Source organism: Clarias gariepinus, chromosome 16 (genome assembly GCF_024256425.1).
Source record: "Clarias gariepinus isolate MV-2021 ecotype Netherlands chromosome 16, CGAR_prim_01v2, whole genome shotgun sequence".
Lineage (NCBI taxonomy): Eukaryota > Metazoa > Chordata > Actinopteri > Siluriformes > Clariidae > Clarias > Clarias gariepinus.
This window is the reverse complement of record NC_071115.1, coordinates 16081680-16107658: the sequence shown is the minus strand read 5'-3', so window position 1 is coordinate 16107658 and position 25979 is coordinate 16081680. Positions and strand designations below refer to the sequence as shown.

Genomic DNA, 25979 nt, shown 5'->3' with positions numbered 1-25979 from the left:
GGATGAATGGAGTTCTAATGAATAAAATAAGTGTCTCTCACTAGTACACGCACCTCTCAATAATCAGTAATATCATAAAAAAGCTATTTATATATTTTGATAAATGTAATATTATAATAAGAATAACTTTAAAAGACTATTTTGTCTACAAATGAATTTCCTTAATGGAGTACTAAAGTATTTTTAACTGCATTTCAGGCATTAACTCTGACTCGAGAGGAACTTTTTTTTAGTTTGTTAGTACTGATTCTCACAATTTTTTAAATAGCTAAATCTTGCTGTTTGGCTTTTATCCTAAAAAGACAGACTTAACAAATAATTACTGTTTATATTTTTTTTTTTACTTTTTTTTTTAAGTGTAAGCTATATTATATTCATATGTAATGTGATTGGTTTTTGTTTATTCATATGACATTTTCACAGCTGTTAACCTATTAAAACTCTATACAAGTTTATGTACAAACCAATAAACATAAAAGTCAGTACTGGAAAATTCTACCACATCCCACCTTATACTGTACGTCCTTCCTTTCTTCTCTCCTCCTCCTTTCTGACATGCTTATCAAACCAGTGTTTTCCAACTTATCATTACTTCTAGCTCCATCCATCAACAGCAACCATGAGCACACGCCATTCAAAAAACAGCACAGACACAGAAACATGTAACTCAATGAGTGTGTTTGATGTAGAAGAGGTGGAGGACAAGACCGTAATCCACCGCTTGGTCAAGGTGTTTCAGCCCTACATCCAACCCTGTGTGGCTGAACTGGTGGGCTCAACGCTTTTTATCTTCACTGGCTGCATGGCCGTCATAGAGAATCCACAGGGCACTGGGAGTCTGCAGCCAGCTTTGGCACATGGCCTAGCATTGAGCATCGTCATAGCACTGTTCGGAGAGATCAGGTATTCACGTCGGTGCAATGATTTGACTTTTTTTTTCTGGATGAGGTGTTGGCAGAAGAAGTGCTGAATTTCTATTAGAATTTCTTTTAGGTTTATTTATGGTCCTTATTTATTTGGTCCTGTTTCTGCACAAAAGTAGTTATAAAGCTAGCAAATATGTTTCATGTATTGACAGTAAACACATAATATACTGTTAACCTGCTAGACCTGAACATTTAAAATGACATCAGAAATTCTCCCACATGTGCCACTGACCCAAAGTTCTTCCTTCAGTGGAGGTCACTTCAATCCTGCTGTCTCTGTCTCCGTTTACCTGATTGGGGGTCTTAATGTCATCTTACTGATACCGTATATCCTGGCGCAACTGTGTGGTGGATTAATTGGAGCAGGTCTGGCTAAAGTAAGTTAGACAATCCTCACTGAGCTTGAATGTTGAAATCCGGTTAAAAAATCCAGTCTATCTGACTGCACTATACATATCTTAGAACAACTCTGCTTATCTGTATTTGTTCATTTCATACACGCGCACTGCCTCATGTTATCAGGTATAGAGGAAACTATAAGGAGGTGCACAAATTTCATAAAGAAATAACATAAGGCATATTTGTATAATGAAAACATGCATACTTATCTATACGTGTGTGGATATATTATTATATCTATACTATTCTCTTCTGTTTTCTTCTTAGAGTATCTCATTTCCACATATATATTACAATGCATCTGGGGGTGCGTTTAACACAGTCCAAGAGCGAGCACAGATTGAGTCTGCTGTAATAGCTGAGATGGTGATGACACTGTTCCTGACAATGTCAGTGTGTATGGGGGCCGTGAATGGCAAGACACGTACCCTATTGGCTCCATTCTGTATTGGACTGACAGTTGCGGCTGATATCTTAGCAGGGTGAGTATGGCATGATAACACACACACACTGGACTATTATCATAATAACCCTTTCAGGTGACATCAAAAACAGATGTTTGTCACATTTCTGAGTTATGTGCAGATGCAGTCCTCTTCCGCACTGTCAGTGTGCCACCTTGATTTTACCTGTACAGAACATTTTACCATAACACACTTCCAGCTACACCTCTGTATTGCATGTATTTTATTATTTGACAATTTAAGGCTTTCTAACCTGACCCAATTTTCTCTTGTTTTTTATATTAAATATCCATGCAAAAATGACACTTTGAGCCAGGGAATTAAACGAGAGCTGTGCTTGCAGTCAGGACTCACCTTGTCTGATATTTGTTTTAGTGTCTTTTCCTCTTGGCAGCTCTGATAGCTGCTCTGACCTACACGTTTGTTGATAGCTCAGGCATGTTTTTTTTTTCTTTGTGGTTGGAAAATGTGACGCAGAACACAACAATGAAAAAATGAATGAATGCTATGATGTATTATACAGCAGATTAAACCATTCTAAGGTTTAGTGTCTTTGGCCAAAACGTCCATAGTAATTTACTACTTATGTACCATAACTTATCCTCAGCTTGAATTCTTCTTATGTGGGTTTTTTTTGGTTTTACAGTAATTTTATTTTAAACCATAATTTTACAATAATAAGAAAATGTTTCTCTAGCATGCTGAACATCTGCCACAACTGCTTCAAATGTCTTTCTTTAGCCAAAGAATAATTTATGGGGATTTTAGGGCTGCTTTGCATATATGGCATGTCAGTTATGAACTGACTATTAAAAAAGGTCTGGAATGCTGGATATCTTTGGTTGTCGCTCTATATCACCCTAAAACATAGTCCCCATTTTTGCCTGCATACCATTTTATGCATTTTATGTCTGTATTTATACTTAACCACATTTAAAGTTCTACCAATTTAACATTTATTACATAGTTGTTTCATCCCAAAAGTCCTTATTTAAATTTTTAACATTCACAGAGCATGTCGTCTATGGCGTTGTCGTCGTTGTTGTTGAATTAAGTATTTACACTTGTACTGTATGACCGAAAATGCATCTAACCATCTTCTGAATTGAACCATTTAAACCCCACAGCCATACATTTATGTAACGTAATGAAGGGAGTAATAAAGACACTGACTGTTTGGACACAGACAAATGACTAAACAGCTCCCTCCAGTCAAGAAAAAGCCGCTGGAGCTATTAGACTTGATTGAATTGCGACTCTTATTTCTTATTTTGTCTCACCTCATCAACCCACCCCCTCAAAGCAAGTAAGCAATTAAGACATAGTTACTGCACCTTTTAAAGACAGCCTGAAAACATTTACCATTAGGCTTAGATCCCCTAGGTGGACCAGACCTTTAAGGGCCTGAAGTAAACTAATTTCTATTAGACTGTTCCCTATGATTACGTCCTATTCATTTGGCTTTCATAATCTTAATGTTTATTTTTCTTAATAAAAATCAATTGTGAGTTCAAATCCCAGCAGCACCAAACTCTTGTTGAGCCCTTGAGCAAGGATTTTAACCGTTAGATGTTTAAACGCTATAAATGTAAGTTGCTATTGATATATGGTGTCTGCCAAATGCTGTAAATGTAAAAAAAAATACATCTGTAATAAGGCAAGGAAAAACACCTTGATATGACATGATGGAGAAACCTAAAAAGGAAACAGGCATAAAAGGAAATTGTCCCCCCTTGATTGTGATTATGTATCAGTACTGTTTTACAGCTGCTTACTATAAATTCAATAAGTGTATGTAGAAAGTACCTCCAGTATAATCATATCATGAAGATGTATGATTGGATGAGCACCAGATTGTCAACCAAATTACAACACCAATTCTTAGGTGCAAACCTACAGTATCCAGGTGTAATTATCCACTAAAGAATGAAATGAGTGCCTGTTTTTAGGAAATTTTAATGCTGCAGAAAGTGTGTCACGGGTGCAGAAAGCTCCAAGCAGAAAAGGAGGGTTACTGGTGGATTAAGAGCATTATAAGTTTGTCAGGATCAAGCACTGGCATAACATCCAGCTAGTGTGTATATTAAGTTTGACAGAGAGTAGACATGATCTAATCATGCACTGATTTAAAAGGGTGTCCTTGATGATCAGGATATGTGAGTCATTGTGTAAAACATGATGGAGCATTGTAAAAATCGATGTTAATCTAATGTTCTTGTCAGTATTTACAAGAAATGGAAAGGGAGCTGCAGTGTGTTTGTATGACTATATAAATATATTTACAGTATCCTTCTTATATCTTAAAACATGCCAAACATTAAATTAAATTTCAATTCAGATCTGACAAAAACCCTGTGAAGGAATGATGTATAGAAAAATATTAACATGCATATAAGCAGTAGCAGGAGCAATAATGCCATTCTTATTTATATGAACATCCCAGTTGCTATATACTGTGTGTGTGTGTGTGTGTGTATATATATATATATATATATATATATATATATAAAGATGTGTTGTGTGGGCCTTTCTTTTATTTCATTGTTAATATGTTTTCTACTGGGTTCAATCCTGCACTCAGTTTACTGTGTAACCTGTTGGTACTTTGCATGATCCCGATCATCATATAGAACTTACTCAAGATATACTGTACAGTATGAATGGATTTTATCTTTATACAATATGTGCTTAAATTGAACATATATACTTTAACAAGTATACTTTAGATGTTTTTAGCAATCAAGTAGGCCAGCTTTACAGATTTCACTGTTCTACACATTGGTTGTCCCAAATATACTTTCTTTTTAAATAAACTTGTCAAGTGTGCAGAGGCACATTTCAACATCTGGAGATGCAGCAGCTGCACTAGCATGCCAGCCAGAACTAATGCTTACAGCTGAAAGTATCCAAGTCCTTGAGCACATAATAGGAAAAGATTTTTTTACTATGGCCATATGCTGCCATGCTTTTTAGTTATGTAATATTTCTTTTCTTTTTCCTGGAAAAAGATGTATGATTCAACAAAGCCTTTAAATTAGCAAATCAGCCACATTTTGTTTTTTGAATATCCCTGACCAAATAATTGCATTTTATAGTTTTGAAAGGAAAGCATTTCTCTATAAAGCAGTGTGAATCTGTGTTGCATCCTTCTAATATTTTTACATCTTAACAAAGTATAATAGTCAAGCTCAGGCAAATGTGAGTGGACTAAGCTTTCTTACAATGTGGGAATGAGCCCCCCACTGCCACCTGAATAAATACTCCCACTCATACAGCCTTTACACAGTCACAGCGGCGATTGTGTTCTCATCCTGCCCAGGATGAAAGTAGAGCAAGACCCTTCACATTCATTTTCATGGGTCATGTGGTTAATTTAATTCAAAATGTAAGAGCACAGTAACCAAGCTATTCAGAGCTTAATAGCCCTGGCTCACAGTCTGATTTATTGCTAAATTCACCTAGGTAAATTTTTTTCCTATGTACATTTTTTCCTATGTACATTTTTTTTCCTATGTACATTTTTTTCCTATGTACATTTTTTCCTATGTAAATTTTTCTTAACAATATAAAGAGAATGTACTTATATTGTCTGTATTGCTTTAAATATTTCTCACCTTAGTTTACAACCTGCTCTCCACTATACAAAACAAATCATATACAAAAATGAAAATTTTTCGATTGTTTTGTCTTCTGTTTTCTATGCTAGAGTCTAATATGACTATTTTCAACTGTGTAAAATATTTTAACATTAAGCAACATAACCTGGAGTAGAAGATATGGAAAACAATTCCCTAAACCCCCATTTAGTAAAAGTGCAAATATGAAAATACATATAATTATGAAGACGTAACATACTACTGTTTTTGCTGTAAGCTTGTAATATGATGCTCTGTAGCAAATGTCCACATTTCTGTAATTTAGAGGTGCAGTTTCTGGAGCATGCATGAACCCAGCTCGTGCCTTTGGACCAGCAGCAGTGGCAAGTTACTGGAAATATCACTGGATCTACTGGGTCGGGCCGATGGCTGGTGCACTGCTCACTGCTACTCTCATTAGGTAAGCTATTAACAGGAATCACAATAGTAAACAGTGAAAATTATAACTTTAATGAAAATTACTAATATATTCATATATTCTATATTTGTTGTTTGTTTGTTTATGTCACATATGACTTTGTGGGTTTTTTTTCAGGTTAATGCTGGGTGATGAGAAGATTAGAGTAATTCTGAAGTAACTTGAAAAAGCTGGAAAAAAGTCAAAACAAAAAGTCATTGTAAAATATGTCAATAGTACAAAGAAATTATCATTAAAATTTAAAAATCATTTAAATGATTACTTGTTCATTAAATGTTTGCTACTGCATAATAATGATAAATGTAATAGAAATATATTCAGTACACTTCTTGCTGAAGAATCGCAGACTCTGATGAAACATTATGAAATGTTACTCTAAGATGTCTTGAAAAATCTAATAAACAATGTCACCAGCAAAGCAGGTGCAGAAATTAACCTGTTCCTAAATTCCCAAGTACCAGATTTGCCTATCAGCACATGGTACAGTGTCCCGGATATTTAGATGGGGAAAAAAGTAGACATTAACTGATAATCACATTGTTACATTAATCTTGAATAAACTTGTTCTTAAATCTTGTGGTCACTTTTGCCGTATGTAACCTTTACCTTGACTTTTACCTTTTTACCTTCCTTCAAATCATTCAAGGGTCCTAGACTAGTCACAAACATTGGCTACATTTTATAAATAATTATGATATTTAAATGTATATCAATTATACATTTACAACATCAGAAATTTTAGTCCTACAATTTTGGCTTTTCATAAAATCACTATTTTTCCTGCACTTCAGAGCCATAATGCACTGAGGAAAATTTAGGAAAATTATGTTTAGTTGTTTACGGTACACTGTTGCACATGGTACACTTGTTTATGTCTGCTCTATTTCTTGTAAAAGCAGAAATTCTGATCCCTATTATAACTTTATGGGACCATGATGTACATGGAGCCGCATGATGCGGAAATAGATATTATACAGTGAATCTCTGTACTGAGTTTAGACACTGTTTCAAAAAATGAAGTGAAACTGTTAGGGAAAAGATGATGCATTATAAACCAAGTAAAATAAGTTTTTGTATTGCTTTTCATGTTTTTTTTTATTGTCAATAATCATTGTAATTAAAAAAAAGGTTTTGTGTACATGGGTTTTGTGTCATTATTCACTACAAAAACACCACCCAACACTATCATTGACAGTAAACTGTCAAACCACAAACACAATATTGTGGTATAAGTTTGTGGTCATATTTCTATGCAATAGATAAAAAATAAAAAAATTCTGTATTTTTTCTTGAAAGTATAATTTTATAACTAATACTAAAAATATTTAAAACCAATATCCATAACATGAAAAATATATATTATAAGCTTTCCTTATAATACATATTACCCTCAGGTTATAGTTAATCTGTTACTTCCAAGTTAAGAGACAAACATTTAAGTATAAAACCATTAAAGTTTAGACCATACAACAGTGTTTCACCTATCAGTAACAACTGTATGTAAAACTCCTTTAGTGAGATTGAAGAACATTTCTGTTGTGTCATTTATTAAAAAGTATAACTTTAGTTTTCAAATTAATATTGTCTGCATAATGAAAAAAACAGTAATATGGGAAATTATATCATATATTTTAATAAAAATAATTTACAAGAAAAAAAACCCTTAATTGACTTGGAGACATCAGATTCACAACCACATTTAGCTCCTTCACAAATGATCGTTCTATTTGGAATAAATAAACAACATAAGAAATTTTAAACTAACCACATTTTACTTTTACTGTTGTTAGGAACAGTGTCAGTGATAAAAAGTTACCAAGAACCAGCTGGACAGGCAGTAACAAAGATTAAGTGTGAAAGCCATGATCATAATTTTTTTTTTTAGGAATGTCAGCTGAACCTTTAATCTGAAAACAAGTTTGAACAGTCTATTAGACATGATAAAACCACGTTTGGTGGTCATTGCTGCAAATATTTGAATTTTCAGCTCCCGAGCAAGTTGTCTCGAAAGCACAAATGTCATCAGGGGGTCTACATGAGTTGTAGAGGCGAGATTTCAATTTCAAGCACAAGGTTTGACTGTTCAAATAATATGAAAACTTTCTAAAGCTCTAGAAATCTTTAACTGTTATATATAAAATGCATTGATACACATGGAACTCACTTTTACAAAATTTTCATCCTTAATCGGGTGAGGTACCACATTAATTGCGTCTGTGCCAGTATCAAGAAAAGAAAAAAAAAAAAAAAAATATATATATATATATATATATATATATATATATATATATATATATAAATATATATATATATTTGTAGAACGTTTCAATAAATGTGACTTTAACTTTATGTATGCGTGTTTTTATATGCACCTTTTAAAAAAAATATTACAATTATAACAATGAAAAAAGTTATAATCACCAAAAATCCCTTCCCTAATTGTGTTTGACTGATGGCACTTAGTTAGTAACCCAATGTAAGTATCTATCCAATGATGGAAACGTCTGGATCGTCTGCCAAATGCCTAAATGTAAATGTAAATGAAGCTTGAAATTTAAGATTTTAACCCTATGATGCACGAGTGATTTGACCCTACACTCTTCCATAAATGGGTCATTTTTGACCCACCTATAAAAGTCAATGTGTTTTATGCTATTTTTGTCATTTTGGTTGTGAATAATGAATTGTAACATAGTCTGTATTACATTTTAGACCACACAAAAATGATTTCATGTTTGAAATTGTATTATTTTTCGCTTTATTACAGATTTTGAACATTTTGATAATTAAAAAACGAATATTATACAGAACAGTAATAGAACAATGTCAACATTCATTATGTGTATGTGTGTAAATGTCTGGTCATTGACAGTTCCTCACTCTTTTCTATTCTCTTGCAGGTAAGTCTCCGTGTTTGCTAAAGCGTTTAGTCCCTGTTTTGCCTTCTTGTCTCCTTACTGCATGCAGTTGTGACAGACTACCCGTTTCTGGCTGTGATCATTGCACACAGGCACATTGCACTTCCCACACCTATTGCTGACTTTGCGATCTTTGTTACTTGGGCAGATCTGACACCTCTTTCTCTTCAGTTGGCCCTGTCTGCTTTTGTCCTTTGGCTGGGTTGTGGGTTTTGTCACTCCACACCTTCCTATTGCTTCAATGATAGGGGGTTTGCAGTTGTGGGCAGCCTTCCAGTTGACTCCTCATGTGTGGTGTGACAAGCTCCTTTGAGAGCTCTTCTGTTTTTTTCTTTTTGGTGTTTTCATCCACCATTTTATTGTGGTGCATCGTGCTCAGGAGGACAACAGCCATTCCTTTCTTTCTGACGTAGCTGGCCATAGTAATGCTGCCATTAAATCCAAACTCTGTGCTGTGAACCTCTCTGGACTTGGAAGCCTTCATCAGAGGAGAGATATCTGGCTTGTTCTGCCGTAGAGTCCGCACAATAGTGAGATCCATTTCCAGGAGATGCTGCGCAAGAGGCACACTGGTGAAAAAAATTATCTGTGGTGAAGTTGCGACCTGTGTTTCTAAATCTACTGCACAACTGCCGGACAATGTTCTCCCCCAGATTCTTCTGAACTTTTTCCCCTGGTTGTCTCCCTGTGTAAACCATCTATACAACCATCGTAGGGAGCCTAAAAATTGTAGAGCGGACTTAAATTTAGGGTTGGGGGTGTGTACACAATTCAAGTGTACATGCTATTACTAATTTCATGCGTGCCATTGTTACATTTAGAATGTCATAATTGTTATTGTCAGATTGTTAGATGAGGCTGATGGTTGTATGCAATACATTTCACTACATGTTGTACATGTATAACTATGTATGTGACAATAAACTTTGACTTGACTTGAGGTTCCCATGAAATTGTATGGGAAATGCATGTGGGTCATTTTTGACCCACTTATGGAAACTTGGGGTAGTAATACAAATATTATAATTTCTTAAAAAGTATAAGAGGTAACTTAAACATTTTAATGGAATGATATCAAAAACATGTTATTTGAGGAATACCTGGAATATGAAAAGATAACAATTTTCATTACAAAGATATTGCAAGAAAATGACCTCTCCGGGTCATTTTTGACCCACTTGTGCATCCTAGTGCAATCAGTGCCTTATAAAGGGTTAAACTTTTTTTTTTTTTTTTAGAAAATCCTCCTGTTTTATAATTACACTTTACATGCTATTGTTATCCCCTTAAAGTTGATTAGATCACCTTTTTGTTGTTTATAATTACAATAACAACTTCTCCAAAATAATTATCAACTATAAAAACTTAATAATTGTTGTGTCACCAGCCTCATATCTCTGATCACTATAACTAAAACTGCAGAACTTGTGAATCTTTCAGCCAGAACTATTATCAGAGATGTTGTTCCAGAAAAATAAATCAAGATGTGAACAGCAATTTTGTGTGATATGTTATAAAATGGAATATGTATAGAATTGATTCTACTGGGTCAGGCCTATTTTTCATTCAAAAACTTGCATACATAATGTCTTTACTGGGGGGGAGAGTTCTTTATTCTTTAAAGATTGTAATTATTTGGCTCTAATAGAATGTTAGAATTATGCTTGTTATAGTTGGTGCTCTATTAAAGAATAAAAGAAAAATGAAAGAAAAAATATGCCATAGAAACATCAATTTAACATTTCTCTCATTTCAATCTCAGAAAGCAGATATTATAGTATGATATATTATTACATTTTGGATTACAAAAATCCATGTACAACATGAATTTATGATCCTGGTGGTTGGTGTATATAATAAGGGATTATCATATCAAGAAACCACCTAACTATATTTTAGTGTTTAGTTATAATATAATATAAAATAATATAATATGTTATTTATTGTATGTCGAGGCTACAGGACGTGAGTATATGGTTTCATTTTTGTAACAATTTGAAGCTGCTAGCCAACCAGATAAAATATACATTATGAAGCTTTTATAAAAAAAAAAAATGGGTTAAGTTCCTCTGATATTCATAAAAGTGAACCATTTAATTTTAATGGTTGTAATGCTTTAATAAAATATGACAGACATTATTACACTCTTAATATGCTGTTTTGCTTTATTTTGTTTTGCTCCTAAAACCCAGTAAAACTCAAAAAACAGTAAAATATAAAAAAAGAACCTTTTAGTTTTTATCACCTGCCTGGAATAGTCAACATTTTAACATTAAAACAAAACACAGCTTTGAAATAACTGTTTTAAATACTTTACCAAGGACACAGAGACTGTATTAGCAATGAGATAAAGAGTGTAAGGACATTAATTACCATGGGAAGTGTCTTAGATGAAATAGAGACACAGGTGTGATTAATAAACCCGACATGCATTTTTTTTTCTCATGCTGAAACTGGATTTTGCTCCTCATTACCTTATGAATTGAAATTGAGAAGAAATCTGTCAATAAAGTTGCAGCAAAACTCAATTACAAATCAAGGATGAAGAGGAAATGAGGCATTTGGTTCAGAGAAGAGAGAGAGCCAGTATCAGATTTGGCTTTTGTGAGTTGCTCTGCTTCCTCTGTAGAGTAGGGGCAGTGAAAGGATTGACTGAGTGGATGGCTATCATGCTGTTTCACATTGTGCAACAGCACAGCAGTGGCCCACATGGGAAAGCTTGGCAGGCAGTGCTCTAAACCAATTAGCCAGCCTGTGGGGAGAACTCCCGTCGATCTTCCGGGCCAGGGGCATTGCGCTCCCCTGAGATCCCTGGCCAGTTCCACCACAAAACTGCCTCCGCTGTGGGAAGTCTGGCAGATGGGGCTCAGACTGGAACCAAATGCCCAAGGCTGAGTATAACAATAGTGGATGGACAAAAACTAAATAAAGTATTCATTTCCATGGCTGCCTGACAGATGCATACAGATGTGCGTGCAGCACTCATGTCAGACAATTCAGTAGCTGGCAGAAAGTAGATTTTGTATAAAATATTGCAGTTTCTTAAATAAATATGTCTTGGACAGGACATTGGGAGGTTTTCATCAAATGAAAATGTTAGAGCAATGAATGCATGTTTAAATTAAATGTTACTTATTGTAAATAACAATAATTGCATTTCATAGGCTCTATACATGTACTTTGCACTAGGGATAAATGACAATATTTTATCTAATCTAATCTAATCTAATTTAATCCAATCTGATCAAATCTAAAATCAATCCCAAATATGGTTGTGTATTTCACTCATATTATCTCTCCTCTCCTCTCCTCTCCTCTCCTGTCCTCTCCTCTCTTCTCTACTCTTCGTCAAGCTACACCAGCTGTTCCTGAGCTGCTAGTGACTCAGACTCCTTCTGCACTCTGGACCTGTCTAACTTAACCTGGTGCCCGCCTCTAGTTGGTCTGCTTGGGATGTGTGTGGTGTGGACAGTTTCACTTTACGATGAAGATAGTCCTCTTCTCGGCTGGTCACTGGAGTCGCTCAATAGTCAGGACTGAAATTTCCTGTATTCTTTATAGAAATTCTATATTTACCTAAAAATATGAAACTGTTGCATTGAACTTTCAGCTGCATAACACAAAGTACGACTGCACTACAATCCCTGATATCCGTTATCACCCAAATAAGGATAAGTTTCCTGTTGAGTTTAGTTACTCTTAAGGTTTTTTTTCTACTGCCATCTCAGGGAGTTTTTCCTTGCCACCGTTGCCCTCGGCTTGCTGATCAGGGACAAACTGATCATTTTGATTTATGCACATTTTTTTACATTTCATACACATTTTCATCATTTTCCTTTGATTCTTTGCAACAATGACTGTTGTTAAAAGCTATACAAATAAAATTTAATTGTAGTGATTTTCTGATTTTTCTTGTATATTAATTATACATTACATATTGATGTATGTATTTTTTAAATGCATGCCCACAAATTGATAACAAATGAAAAAAAAAAATTAGACAATGTCCAAATTGAATAAAAAACAATCTAAAGTGACTTAATAAGGTGTTGGGCCACAGCAAGCATCCACAAGAACCACAGTGTACCTTGACATATATTTCATATCCCTCAAGCAATTAACATCATTTTTAAAAGGATATTCTCTCAGCTGGTGTTTTGATGATGATGATGATGGTGGAGACCCAAAATGTCCTGTATGTGCACAATTTGTTTGTAATTTGGTGAGTGTGTTGATCATAGCATATATTTTACATTATTTTTTTTATACCTATCAATTTTTTTCAATCACATGATTTTATAAACCTCAGATGTTGAGGTTTATATTTCTCCTAAGATTACAAGTATATGCAGCAAAATGCATATTATGCAAAAAATAATAATAATAATCACCCAGTAATTTTTTCTTTAATTTGTCCATACATTAAAAATTTCCAAGGCATAACTCACCTTAATTAATAATTAAAAATACATTTCTCCCGACACTAACATTGATAACTTGCTTTACACATTTTACTTGTTAGCACACACATTTTATGTAAAGTTTTTGATTTTCGAGTTCATTTAGCCAAAGTTTAGAAAGTTAATAAATTTATTGACAAAAATATATAAACAAAATATATTGTCAAACCTCTAGAATATACTATAATAATACTTTATGGTTTGTGTTTTATGACAGGGTGTGTGAGAAAACATGTGCTTGTGCCCTAAGATCCCAACCCTCCTTACTCAGTATGGAAAAAATAATAATAATGATTTTATTTTCAATTGATAATTTGGACATAATCACTTTAAATCAGGTGTACCAATAAATGTCCTGGTAAAGGTCAATCTTATCACTTGGGGGCACTGAAATTATGTTTATTTGTATAAAGAACTGCTTTTGCCTAGTCATTTTAACACTGTACTAAAGTTGTAAGTGCAATCTGTTTCCCAAAAACCTTTAGGTTAAGTGAGCAAATTTTGATTTACAGTGAGAACAAATAGACCTAGAGAAAAAAACATACAGTCGTAAAATCACTTACAAGGAACACCAATAAAATTGGTCCGAGTACTAACCCATAAAACCACCCACCCAATTAACTTCTGAACAAAACCCAGTTACGCAGTTGTTTAAAACTCTCCAGTTAGCAAGGCCTTCCATCATTTCTATACAGGGTGGGTGAAAAGTAACTAGGCTTTAAAAATTTGTATTAATATCACGAATATATTCCTAATACAAATTGTACATGTACTTTATTACACAGAAAAATGAAAGCAAATCTTTAAATATCAACGTAGGCACCAGTGGTGTCAACCAGTTTCGTCAAATGGCCAGGAATGGAATGCACAGTCCTCTATAGAAAGTTGTTGGAGGTATTGCTAACAACCTCCTGAATCCATGCCTCCAAGTCCTCCATTGTCCTGTACACCTCTTTTGCCTAGTCCCACAGGGGGAAAAAAAATCACATGTAGAGAGATCTGGACTTCCTGAAGGTCATTCACTAGGTTCCAACATCCAGGAAAATGCTAGACAGTCCACGCATGCACAGTAAAAGGAAAATAGGGAGACACTGTTTTTATCATGACTCAAATGATACTACAAGTCTTATAGCCATTAAATATTGCCTATTTCATTGTCACCCACCATGTAGTTTTAGACCAAGTAAATAACTAATTACAGAAAACAGTGCGGCTTAATAATGAATGTTATCTTATCTTATTATTTTCTTGTTAAGTAAGTTAGATATATTTTTTTAAGCCAATGGTTAAAAAGATCGCAAATTATGGTGTAACAGGGTTAGGTTTTTTTTGGTTAATACTGAAATTGAGCACAAAGGATTAACTTCGTCAAATTGGATAATCTCCACACAGGGAGCGATCCGAAAGAAATAAAAGAGTGGATAATCTGCTCTCCTTCTCAGGATTCCTCTTCTACATTCATGGGCCCCAGAACCTCCTGGCTGACAGCAGTGATGACAATGATCATTATGTCGGTCAGAGACTTGTGGCGGTGGTGCTATTGTGAAATCTGCATTCACTCCGTCATTCATTTACACTTTCATTGGCAGCTATTTAGTCGCCAGAAAAGCCTGAGACGGCAATTTGTGAATCCTGCTCAGCCAAGTAGAAGTGTGGAGCAGGAAGAAAAGGAAAGGAATAAAGTCAATTAATTCTCCCCTTTCTGGGAGGGGCCCATTGACAGGATCTATAGTCTTGGATCCAGAGTTGTTCACATCTGTTTAGCCAGCGTCCCAAAACCATGACTTCAGACCACCAAGTCCCAGAGAATAGGCCAATTGAGCAGTGTCTGAGCTTTCTCCATCTTAGACACATTTGTATATCATTTTCTGCTAGGTCTAGTCCATTCACTAGGGGATTCTGATTACAAAAGTCCCTGATTATAAAGGGATGTGGGCCAGACCAGAAAAGGAAGAGTTAGCACTAAGGACAGCACTGTCTGAGTCCTACTTGTTGCAACAAGACTCATTATGCAGTGGGACATTCATAAGAAAGATATATGGAGGAAGACAAAAGGCACACTTAAACTTAACACATAAAGTAAAGTGGATCTATCAGCCGTTTCAAAAATCTAATATATGATACAGATTATATAGACACATAGATATAAACTGCAAATATGTGTCCATACATACATGTACTTTATACACCAGTGCACCGGTTGAGTTATCTCTTGTTGATTTGTCTCCAGTTTTGAAAGATATGAGACATTTTGAAGATCTTGAGAAAAACTATTTGCATGGATTACATTTGGTTTTCCTTTTACCACTCTGCAATATCTTCAATTAACATTTTAGATCGGACGCCTCAATCTTATCACTCGGGGTCACTGAAATTATGTTTATTTAAATAAAGAACTGCTTTTGCCCAGTCATTTTAACAAGAACTTTATTATAAATAGGTACAAGAACAAAGCACATAAAGACGTGTTTTGTATAAAACTGAATATTCAAGATTTTTCAAATCTCCCTTATTATCAACAATCTTTCATTTTGGTCCTCATTTAAGATAGGTTTGGTATCACACATTTATACCCTGTATACAACCGGAATGACTGCATTGATATATAAAATAAATATATAATGTCACGGTTATATCATCTCAGACACATATAGGTATCCACACTGACATCAACCCCCACACTAGGTCTTTTTAAGTGATGTACCACAATTGGCATTGACAGTTTTCTGTTTAAACTCTGAATGGCTCTTTGAAAAGGTCCGTGAATGGGGTCACATAAAGAACGTCTCCGTAACAAAGCTCTTGCTTCAGAAAAAAAAACAGCTCTCGCTTTAAGAATTTTTTTTTTTTTAAAGCAGTGATATATCACATCATGTCTTTTGTCTGCTTCAAGTGTCAATTTCTCTTTAAACAGCCATTGATCAGTTACTAAATTTTTATCACAGAAAATCTAAAGAACCTTCTCCTCAGTCTATGGAGAAATCACATGGCATCTGATGCGCCTTCATGGCCGCATGATAGAGGGTCTGGAAGTCTTTAAAACGAGGAGCACAGCCAAGCCAAGCCTCCCCAAAAAGTTCTGCTCCAGTGAAAAGGAACTGACCAGCTCCTGCTTTAACGCCGCACTGCAGAAGTGTGTGGATGTGCCCATGCCAGGAACCCAAGAGGTCTGGCGCTCTCTCAAACACTCCGCTCCGTTGTCGAAAGACCCTGCCTTTGTGCACCTCTAGCACGGAGGTCTGCCGCTCAGACTCATGGGATACGTTCCTTAAAGAGCCACGGACCACTAAAAGAGTAAAAAATTGTTATAAATATTATTTCTTCATAAAGAACTAGACCTAAACAATGAGTCACTGGTATGCATAAAAATTAGACAGTATAACAGATGTATTACAAGTATTTAAAAAGTATAGGCATTCCCTGGCTTTTGATAAATCCTTCCCACGATCTTTTCTTTAAAGTGTTTTCCAAACGAAAGCCTTTCCACTCAATGGCAGCAGTTACACTTTCATTAGGCAGTTCATTTTCGATCATCAAAAAGTGTCCGATGGCAATTTGTGAGATTAAGGTTCAAGGGTCACCCTATACAAGGCGGGAGTTCAAAGAAGCCTCTGCTTTCGCACTGTTGTAGGCCTTAAAGTCATGTGCCTCCTGTTGTGTGTTACAGAGCCCTCACATCTGCCAGGGCCCACTTGCTGGGAACAAATCAGGGCCTCACCCTGCATGTAGCCATTCATGGAATAAATTAACCTTCAAATCCAAGACAGAGACTGACTACTCTGATATATGAGACCAATTTCAAATGATTTGTTGGTGGTAAATCTTATTAGTGATTTGCCAAATTCCATTCAATAACTGAACATACTAGGAAAATTTATACAAATGTCTGCAACACTCACTCAAATATGTATGTGCACACACTAGAAAAAAAGCTATTTTATTAATTATGCGTCATCTTCAATATATAAAAGAAAGCTAGGTTAGCAGAAATAAGCACACTCACCAAAGTCACTGGTGCAAATCGCATTCAGTATCTCCAAGTCAGTGCACGGCCGACAGGCAGCTGTGAATGCAGACAGAGAGGTCATTAATTTGACACAAAGTAAGGAAGACAGCATCAGATAGCATCATCCAGTGACACAAAACATACTTTGTCAAGGGCAGCTGTGTCTGAGTGTGTGGAAAGAAAGCTAATTAAATTTTCAGTACATTGTATTAGAGGATCTGATCTGCATCCGCTGAAGAGGCATCCAAGGAACCTTTAGGAATGTAAGGCATGTGGTAGATAATCTCAAATGTCAACTTTTGCCTGCGTGTGTAAAGAAAGCAATTTGAATTTTTGTCTGATCCTCTTGTTGTATAGACTATTGAGCAGTCCCTCTGCAATCAATGTGAATTCTTCTCTTTCAGTTTTGGGAGAGTTGTAGTCAAGCAAACACCAGCATCTGTCTTAGCTTTTGACATGAATAAGACTCCCTCATATGACAGACAATGGCTTGGCATTTGTGGAATTCGCGAACATTTCACAAATTTAACAGTGAGACCACTGCCTTATTTATTTATTTATTTATTTATTTATGGACTGGGCAGAATTTATCTGGAATAAGAGCATACACAGATGCCATGACAAACATGTGCTTTTCATCTTCATTTTTAAGAAAGGAGAAGGAACATGCTAAAATGTTTCTTATTAAAGGTTATACAGTGTTTGAAACCCACACACACACACACACACACACACACACACACACAAATATTTACAAACAATTATTTGAGTTGGAATAAAATCCTTCGGGTGATACAAATAATGAAATCAAGCTTCGGGTAAAATTCAAATCAAACATGAGAATAGAGAAAAATGTGATCTCAGGAGTTTTGACTGTGGAATTGTTGATGTTTTTTTTTTATTATTTATTTCAGAAACTGCTCATTTTCTCTTTCAAACATTCAATAAGTTGCAGCAATGTGGGTTTAAACACATAGTTTACAGGGGAGGTCAGTGGAAAACGACCAGCCTTGTATACTGTCAGGAATGTATGTAGGTTCACCAAAACAGTACAGTTGTATATTTGAAAAAGACCAGGTGACATTTTCCAAACTTCAGCTCTCCAGCTCCAGTGAGTCTCCGGCCAATCTCATGGCTGACAGGAGTGGAATCTGGTTTAGGCTTCTGCTGTTGCAGCCTACCCACCTATCTGGAATATTTGCTTATTTGGGATATTGTAAATTTATTGTTATATCGATCAACTCTGGCCATCTTTGACCTCTTCTTTATCATTTTTGGCTTACAGAACTGCCTTTTCCTTAGCTGTTATGCTTCCACATCATTCTAGGCGAAAACCTAGAGCCTGTTGTTTGTAAAAGTCCCAGAGGTTCTGATCTGGAACAGCCATGCCATGGCCAAAATCACTGAGATCACACGTTTCTGCTTTCCTGGCGTTTGGTGTGAACATTAACCGGATTCTTGACCTTCATGATTTATTGCCATGATGACTACAGTAGATCGTTCAGATGACCACATCTGTAGGTGTTCCTGTTAAAGTGTGTTTGTTGTTTGTCAGCATTAATTGCTCATCAACCGTAAATGCATGATCTGGTGACCGGGTAGTGTCTCTGTACCTCGCATTGAGCTTGTCTGAACCTCTGCAGCACTGCTATTTTCGCGCAGCAGCTCATACCGGAACCCGACGACACTCGGACCCGCGTGACTCTGCGGGCTGGCCTGAAGAAAGATGGCGGCACTCTGCGTGTTGTGCGGGCGGAAGCAGCGCACCTGCTCCGGAGACCCTCCGTCCTGCAGCAGGAGGTCCAGGCCGCCCGGCTGCTCCACGTACACCGCGGCACCGCGGGAACCCTGCAGCGCTTTAACGCAAACGACCGCGTGGCGCGCGCTCCATACGTTCGGCTGCAGCACGACTCGCAGAGCGTGACGCGGGGAAAACCACGTGACTGAACCTGCGGAGCAGCGAAGCCGTACCTGCTGCACCGATCCAAAAAGTGACGAACCCATCAGACCACTGCGAACAAACGAACAAAAAAACGATTAACATGTCCAATAATTTATTATTGATCATATAGGCTGGATAAATCTAACCTGACACTTCTCACATAACTAGCCTGTACAACTGTTAATCGTGAATAAATGAAAGAATGAACCAATGAATGAATGGATGATGGATGAGTAAATGAATGTACAAACAGACCTATAGACAGGTAGATAGAATAAATAAATAAATAAATCAGAAAGACAGACCGAGATCAGATAGATAGATAGATGGATAGATTAATGAAAGGACGTCTAGCATGGTACTAAATTAAAACAAGGTGTTTTAACGTTGTGCGAATGCAGGCCTTTTCGGATAATTGATCATTTGGTCCTAATAATTTATCACTTTAAATGGAAAGTAAAAAATTACAATAATCAGTATAAAATAGAAACCACGTTAAAATGAATGTAAACGTTCGAACCATGTGATTCTTACCTTCCTCTCCAGTTGCACACGTCTGCTGTACATGACGTTAAAAAACACCATGTGTGCAAGCACTGGAGTAACCAGCTTCCTCTCGATGACATTTCAGTCCAAATGAATGTCGGCGAAGCGGCAGTTCTGGGGGAACATTGTCCTGGACAGCATCAGTATGTTGCAGATTTCCAGGTTTTGGTGCAGTGTGGTGAACAACTGTCCGTACGGAGGCGGCTGGAGAGTTTTAGAGCTTTTCTCCCCTAAGAGGGGGTGAATAGGTCGACTCCACCCTCAGGCCCTGGCATTTATTAAGTTAACACACAACTGCTTTGTGCATATCTTTTAGACAGACAGACAGACAGACAGACGTAACGACAGACAGGAAGATAGACAGACTGACTGAATTCTTCCAAATGCATTCTTATAAATATTTTTAAAATGTCCTGGGTCTGATTTTGGTGTAAAACAAAGTACAAAAGGCCTAAGTGGCCTGAGAGAGAGAGAGAGAGAGAGAGAGAGATCATTATTTATAATTAATTCAGTATCATTTAGCACGTCAGTATTCGGATCTCGGGGGTTTTTTTGTAATAAAACTGTTTAAGTAGTTGACATATGAGACGACCTTAACAGCTGAGTCACAGACAGATTACACACAGGCCACATATTTGCATAGTAAAATTATGAATCTGAAAACGGCTGAATAGTTGAATATGAATTTGGAATGCACTATTAATTTACCAAGACACGTGACTAACTAGTCTAATTAAGTGTAGGCAACGTTTTACATACACGTCTTTTAAGTTAATAATTTATTTAACACCAAATTAAGCCCATCCACTGAATATGTACTGAATTGAGGGGAATAGAATGTTTTGCAATAACACTTATCGTTTCTAATATTAACCAATATTTCAGGTGTTAATTAATGAGTTAATTCAGCAATAGGATTTTTTGGCATTCTTTTGAAGTGAGATCATGGCGACATCTTGTGGATTTCTGCGATTTAGAAAATTCATCTGGGAATAGGAATTAAATCAGGATTAAGGTTAGAATTCGATTCTGAAAAATCCGAATGACGAAAATCTGTGGGTTTCCCCCGGGCTTTTCGCGGTTTAAGTTTAATCGAATTTGAAAGACTAATTTTAAAGAAAAACCTTAAACACCTACTCGCCTGGGGGAAAACAAACCGCACAGAGAGGCATGGGAAATGCTTTCGACCTACAGTACATACTCACTAATAACGGTATTTAAGTGTGTTTTTCCTTGTAGCAGGAGTGATCATTAATGGAATCAGTCTGGTGTCCTTAGTGTTTATAGTTTAACTGGAAAGGTGTAGTGCACCTTAAATGATCTCAGAATAAATGTACTCCCTTAAAGTCCAACACTGAACCTTCATATACATCAATGTATTAATTTGTCATGTTTTCAAGTAAAATATATAAAAAGGTAGCAGCCTACTATCAAGGGTACTACAGTGACCGTTTTCTACTCTTATTTCTGACTGTAATCCCTGAGATTTCGTTAAATTTCGTTAAACATACATTGAACTTACTAAATCTATTTAAAACAACCATTTCATTTTTTAAGTTTATTAATTAACTATTTAATGGAAAATGTTCTGGATAGAATTAAAAAAAATCAATCCGCTTGATAACTGACGTTACCTAACACAGAAGGAACACAACTGTGCCTTGATTTGGAGAATTGGATAAAATTTATTGGAAATCTAAGAGATATTTGGGAACATTGCCAATTACGGGACGTAGTGTATCTAAAAAAATCAACGAAAGGGTTAAATGTGCTATGAGAAAATTTTGGCTTAGACGGCTTAATACATTTTACAAAACACTGTAGGAGAATTTGATGACAGACTATGACAATTCACCTCCCTACAAATTGTATCACTGGCTAACTGAGTGCACAAGCCGCATTAGGCCCGTGATTATTACTAATATTTATTTCCCCAATTATTTTAGTTTTACATTTATGATCCTTAAATAAATCATCTCAAAAGTCTCAGAGCTCATTCAAGCTGCATTAGGCCTGTGAGTAGCTGCCACTTTAAGAAAACCTTAGGCTATAAAAACAGAATTTGTTTTCATTTTCTTTTTCCGCCTGTGAAAACCAGTTGGTCAATGAAAGCATTCAGGTAATACTCTTGGTAGTCTGCTTTATTTTTAAAAAAAAAAAAGATTTAGCATTTTTAAGCGTTTTGAAAGTCCAATATGATGTTGGCAAAGGTATATACATATATAACCTTTTATTATTAAGCCTGAAACCGAAAATCCGACGTTTTTTAAACAGGAACTTTCGAGAACGCATCAATCAATCCGACACTTAAACTGGACGTGTAGATGGAAAGGGAGCAACACGCAGCGGGAGCTGAACTTACACAAACAGACACGTTTTCTCTAATACCAGCTGCGTACTCCCTTTATTTCTGTTTAAGCATTTTAAAGTTTCTTAAACTCAGGGAATTCATTTCCTCGCTCTTATGAGGAATACCCTACAGTGGTATTTTCCAAGAGGATATTAAATTGTAACACGATCATGAAGCGTGTTTAGACAGATTATGTCTATTATGTATATGAATTAATTAATTTTTATTTATTCATTTATTGACTGTTTAGGCGTCGTTTTAAAGCAGTCGGGGGGAAAATCGAAAAGTGAGCCTGATGCTAACCAGTACATTGACTATCAGTAACTAATAGCTTATATCAGTACTTAAATAATTGCATAAAAATAATGGGTTTTTTTTTTGCATAATCGAATGGAAATATTTCGTTCGTAAACCTGATTGCCTGCAATTAAAAATTCTTTCCAGAACCTTACTGAAAAAAAAAAAAAAAACGTAAAGGAGGAGGTGAAAAAAACTTTGGCTGTTAAAGCATATTCAGGTTTACAAAATCTAATCAGAAAATAAGCTTGAACATAGAAAACGCCTTGTTGACAGATGTTCACAGCAATAATATAAGAAGGCAACTTTCCATGGGTTGGTCAGCAATTATAATCATATTTACTATGTGCTTTAATACACGACAATGCTAGACCTTCAAATATGCACAAACTCTATTTACACAGTACAGGATAAATCACATGGGATAATACAGGGGGAACTTATTGGTCCCCCGGATAAAAGGTGCAGTGCGTTGAAAGAGGCCCAGCGTCTGCACGCGTGAAACCCATACCAGCTTACTAAGCAGTATCTTTAATCAGCTGCGCGTGCCGCAGAGGGATTACCAGGCTAGTGTGCACACCAGTATGCAGTTTCGCACGTAGTCAGTGCAGTGCGCCTTCTCGCACTACAACTGACGAACAAACCGATAGGCTACAAACTGATCTCTGGTCATTACAGATACATAGGGAAATAAAAAAATAAATTTCATTTTCATAGAAAATACGAATGTAAATGTATAATGCAGACGCTTTTTTTGTTACATATTTACACGATTGCAGCACGTACAGTTAGTATAGAAATTATAGAAACATAGATTGTTACTGGATACATACTATTTTATAGTTATTTACATCAGCTGACAGAGAAATACACACGTCATCTCTGTTCTTTAAAGAAGCCTTGGTCTGTTGTGCTCTCCTTAATCGTTACAGTCAATGAGTTGCTTGTTATATCTGTCACAATAATTTTCTCCATGTTCTTTAGGCAAGGCATCCAGGATTCCTCATCTTCATCTCCAAGATTCTGCGGCATGGGGTATTTCGGAGACAAGCGATCAATGGGCAGGTCATCGGACTGAAATAAACTGTTCTTGGAAAGGTGTTTCCTCTTTGCGTATGAAATGGACGGGCCACTAGAGAAATGCTTCGTGCCATGTCCTAAAATATCATGAGCTGTTTTTCGCAGAGCGCCTCCGAAAGCAACGCTGCTACTTGATCCAGAGCTGAGCTGTTTCGGAGGCTTACCGTGTTCTGCTTGAAACCTCTGGTTTAACTGGATATGGTTGCAGTTGGATGTTTCTCCTGGATGATGAGCAGGCCTGGAAATTTTAGCTTGGCCAAAAGATAAGTGTTCATCTGCCCTCCTTTTAACTGGTTCGGTAGGTAAACAACTGCCGCTAGGGGAACTAAGAGGGAAACGCAACTTTGGTTTTGGTCCCCTCTTTTTTGGTGTGTTAACCGAGTCCATAAAGCTGTGCGTTGGAGATACAGAAAGTCGAGATCTTCTCTCTGGCTCTGGCGATCGGACACGAACACTTTCACCCCTGTTGACAGTGCTTGGAGGGAAGATAGTAGGCACAACTGTTCTTAGCCCTTCCCGAGCTCGGGGCGTGACAACTGGTTCTGCAACGGGGAATGATACTCTAATCTCTCGTGACATTTCTCTTCGGAATTCGTCACTTTTGGCTTTGGCTTTAGCCTTCGCCTGTGGTTATAAAAACAATCAGGTCAATTTATCCAATTAATGTTTATTATTTAAACAAACAAGAAAACAAGTAAACAAACTGGTTCCGATTAAAAATAAATTAATACATAAAATTAGTCAACTATGTTGAGTAGATCTCCTTACAAAAATCTGCCCAGAGCTTAGATCGCAAATATGGTAAAGACATGCATATATAAAAGTATTACCTACAAAAATATTTATCATGAAACTATTTCGAAATAATAGATAATTTCTAATAAGAAATGGGGCCAGAAAATGAATAAATCTCAAGTTAGGAACAAGTGGTTAAACAATTTGTCACGTTTAAACACAAGCTGCTTTTTCTTACCTTCAATAAAAAGGTTTCTGGTTTCGGTCCTCTTTTTTTCGGCCCAAATAACTCTCTCTCACGCTCTCTATAATAAATAATTATGTTAATCAAACTGCATGTAATATTGCTTGATATATACTATGTAAAAAATGCACTCACCTCTCCTCGAAAGCAGCGAACAGACGTTCATCCAGAATATTCTCCTCTGGCTCCCAGGTGCTGTACCTATAACGAAAACGTACATCAATACGACGAACCTAAGCCTAATGCACACGAACATTCGGTTTAAACGAACCGTGCGTAATCTTTATCTACCACACAAGCAAGTTCATCCGCTCAGTTTCCGCGAATTAGCGAGGATGCTAACCCCGCTGCTGGCCATATAACGTCAGCTAACGTTTTAGCACCGAGTACCGAAGCCCGTTACGCACCGTTTCGGGTTCTGGACTGCTAGCATCCAGCTCGGTAGCATTCCTACCATTAGCGTTAGCAGACTAGACAAACATCAGCGCAGCCCTTCGGCTCAATGACACACAGTGTTGGTGCGACTCACTTCTGAGACCAGCCCTTCCACTTCACCAGATACTCCATCCGCCCCTGCAAGAGAACGCATGACAGCTAAAACACCACCAGTCAATTAGCATGCTAGCCTCGCTAGCTAGCTAGCTTTCTACGCTCAACTTGCCAAAGCTTCAGGATATAAACGAATCTTAAACCTTCGTTATAACAACAACAAAAAAACGCAGCAAACAATAAAAGTTTGAGTACACTTACTCTTCTTATGCGTCGCTTGATGATGGACTCGGCCGCGAAAACCCTCTCCCCGACGGCGGAGAGCTCCATGTTTACTTCTGTCCCACAGTTTTTTTTTTTCCACCGCCACAACCTCGGCCAGTATAATCACGGACAGCCCATAATAGTCGTTGCAAGAAACGTCATCACGTTCTAAATTGTTGCCATGGGACCGGAGTCGGTGGGACCGTATTTGGTAGAATCTATTGGTCGATTCGTTGCTACGCGAAGGTAGTTGCTAAGGGATGGGAGGAGCTACGCTGTCTTTTCGAGGAAGTGACGAACCATAAAATGAAATGTCGCTTGAGGTTGAATACAGCCCGCTAGAAACTCGGCGGTTGTTCGTGTTATTAAATATGATTTGAGGGCGAAGTCTTATTCCGGTTGCTTTTGAAAAAAACAAAGAAAAATGAACGCACCAGGCAAACCCACGCTCCGTTTGGTTTAAGGCACATTATTCTCATTTGTCGTCAAATCCGACGTGCAGTGTTGAATAAACAAGCAGTCCGGGTTAAACAGGGACACTGGTCACATTTTCATTCCTAACAAAAACCATTTCGTTTAGTGTTCAGCTGTCTATAGCTGTGGTGTTCTTGGGAAAACACTGTTAACGTGTGCAGTCCTTCGCCCTGTCAATAATAATAAATGTGTAAGTGAGTCAATGTGTCTCTGTATATGGCCACCCTTTTAACCTGATCATGTGCTTATCTACAGCCTAAATTGTATATATTATACTGATAAAAACATTTACGCCTTTCTGCCAAATGCCT

General features: G+C 36.7%; 3 protein-coding genes across 3 annotated transcripts; 1 reads left to right on the top strand and 2 right to left on the bottom strand.

The window, feature by feature from the left end:
• The first annotated feature begins 619 nt into the window (after positions 1-619).
• LOC128544737 (aquaporin-8-like) lies at positions 620-6042 on the top strand. Its single transcript, XM_053514986.1, has 5 exons — positions 620-903; positions 1177-1303; positions 1593-1807; positions 5711-5845; positions 5981-6042. The coding sequence occupies exons 1-5, from the start codon at positions 620-622 to the stop codon at positions 6021-6023; spliced, it is 804 nt and encodes a 267-aa protein (XP_053370961.1). The 3' UTR covers positions 6024-6042.
• Positions 6043-15690: 9648 nt separating this feature from the next.
• Positions 15691-19986, bottom strand: LOC128544903 (meteorin-like protein). The gene is made up of 4 exons (XM_053515218.1): positions 19724-19986; positions 18861-19258; positions 17245-17304; positions 15691-16527 (listed from the first exon to the last, which is right to left on the bottom strand). Exons 1-4 carry the CDS (start codon positions 19813-19815, stop codon positions 16208-16210), a joined length of 870 nt encoding a protein of 289 aa, XP_053371193.1. The 5' UTR covers positions 19816-19986; the 3' UTR covers positions 15691-16207.
• Positions 19987-22756: 2770 nt separating this feature from the next.
• cbx8a (chromobox homolog 8a (Pc class homolog, Drosophila)) lies at positions 22757-25341 on the bottom strand. Its single transcript, XM_053514715.1, has 5 exons — positions 25192-25341; positions 24971-25014; positions 24577-24642; positions 24436-24502; positions 22757-24086 (listed from the first exon to the last, which is right to left on the bottom strand). Exons 1-5 carry the CDS (start codon positions 25258-25260, stop codon positions 23259-23261), a joined length of 1074 nt encoding a protein of 357 aa, XP_053370690.1. The 5' UTR covers positions 25261-25341; the 3' UTR covers positions 22757-23258.
• Positions 25342-25979: the final 638 nt, after the last annotated feature.

Coding starts and splice junctions, on each gene's coding strand:
- LOC128544737 (XM_053514986.1), top strand. CDS start 620: ATGAGCACACGCCATTCAAAAAACAGCACAGACACAGAAACATGTAAC. Junction 904..1,176: donor GCACTGTTCGGAGAGATCAG/GTATTCACGTCG, acceptor TTCTTCCTTCAG/TGGAGGTCACTTCAATCCTG. Junction 1,808..5,710: donor GCGGCTGATATCTTAGCAGG/GTGAGTATGGCA, acceptor TCTGTAATTTAG/AGGTGCAGTTTCTGGAGCAT.
- LOC128544903 (XM_053515218.1), bottom strand. CDS start 19,815: ATGTCATCGAGAGGAAGCTGGTTACTCCAGTGCTTGCACACATGGTGT. Junction 17,305..18,860: donor TCAGACAAGCTCAATGCGAG/GTACAGAGACAC, acceptor CTGCATTCACAG/CTGCCTGTCGGCCGTGCACT. Junction 16,528..17,244: donor GATTTGCACCAGTGACTTTG/GTGAGTGTGCTT, acceptor TTACTCTTTTAG/TGGTCCGTGGCTCTTTAAGG.
- cbx8a (XM_053514715.1), bottom strand. CDS start 25,260: ATGGAGCTCTCCGCCGTCGGGGAGAGGGTTTTCGCGGCCGAGTCCATC. Junction 24,503..24,576: donor TTCGCTGCTTTCGAGGAGAG/GTGAGTGCATTT, acceptor TATTTATTATAG/AGAGCGTGAGAGAGAGTTAT. Junction 24,087..24,435: donor CAGAAACCTTTTTATTGAAG/GTAAGAAAAAGC, acceptor TTATAACCACAG/GCGAAGGCTAAAGCCAAAGC.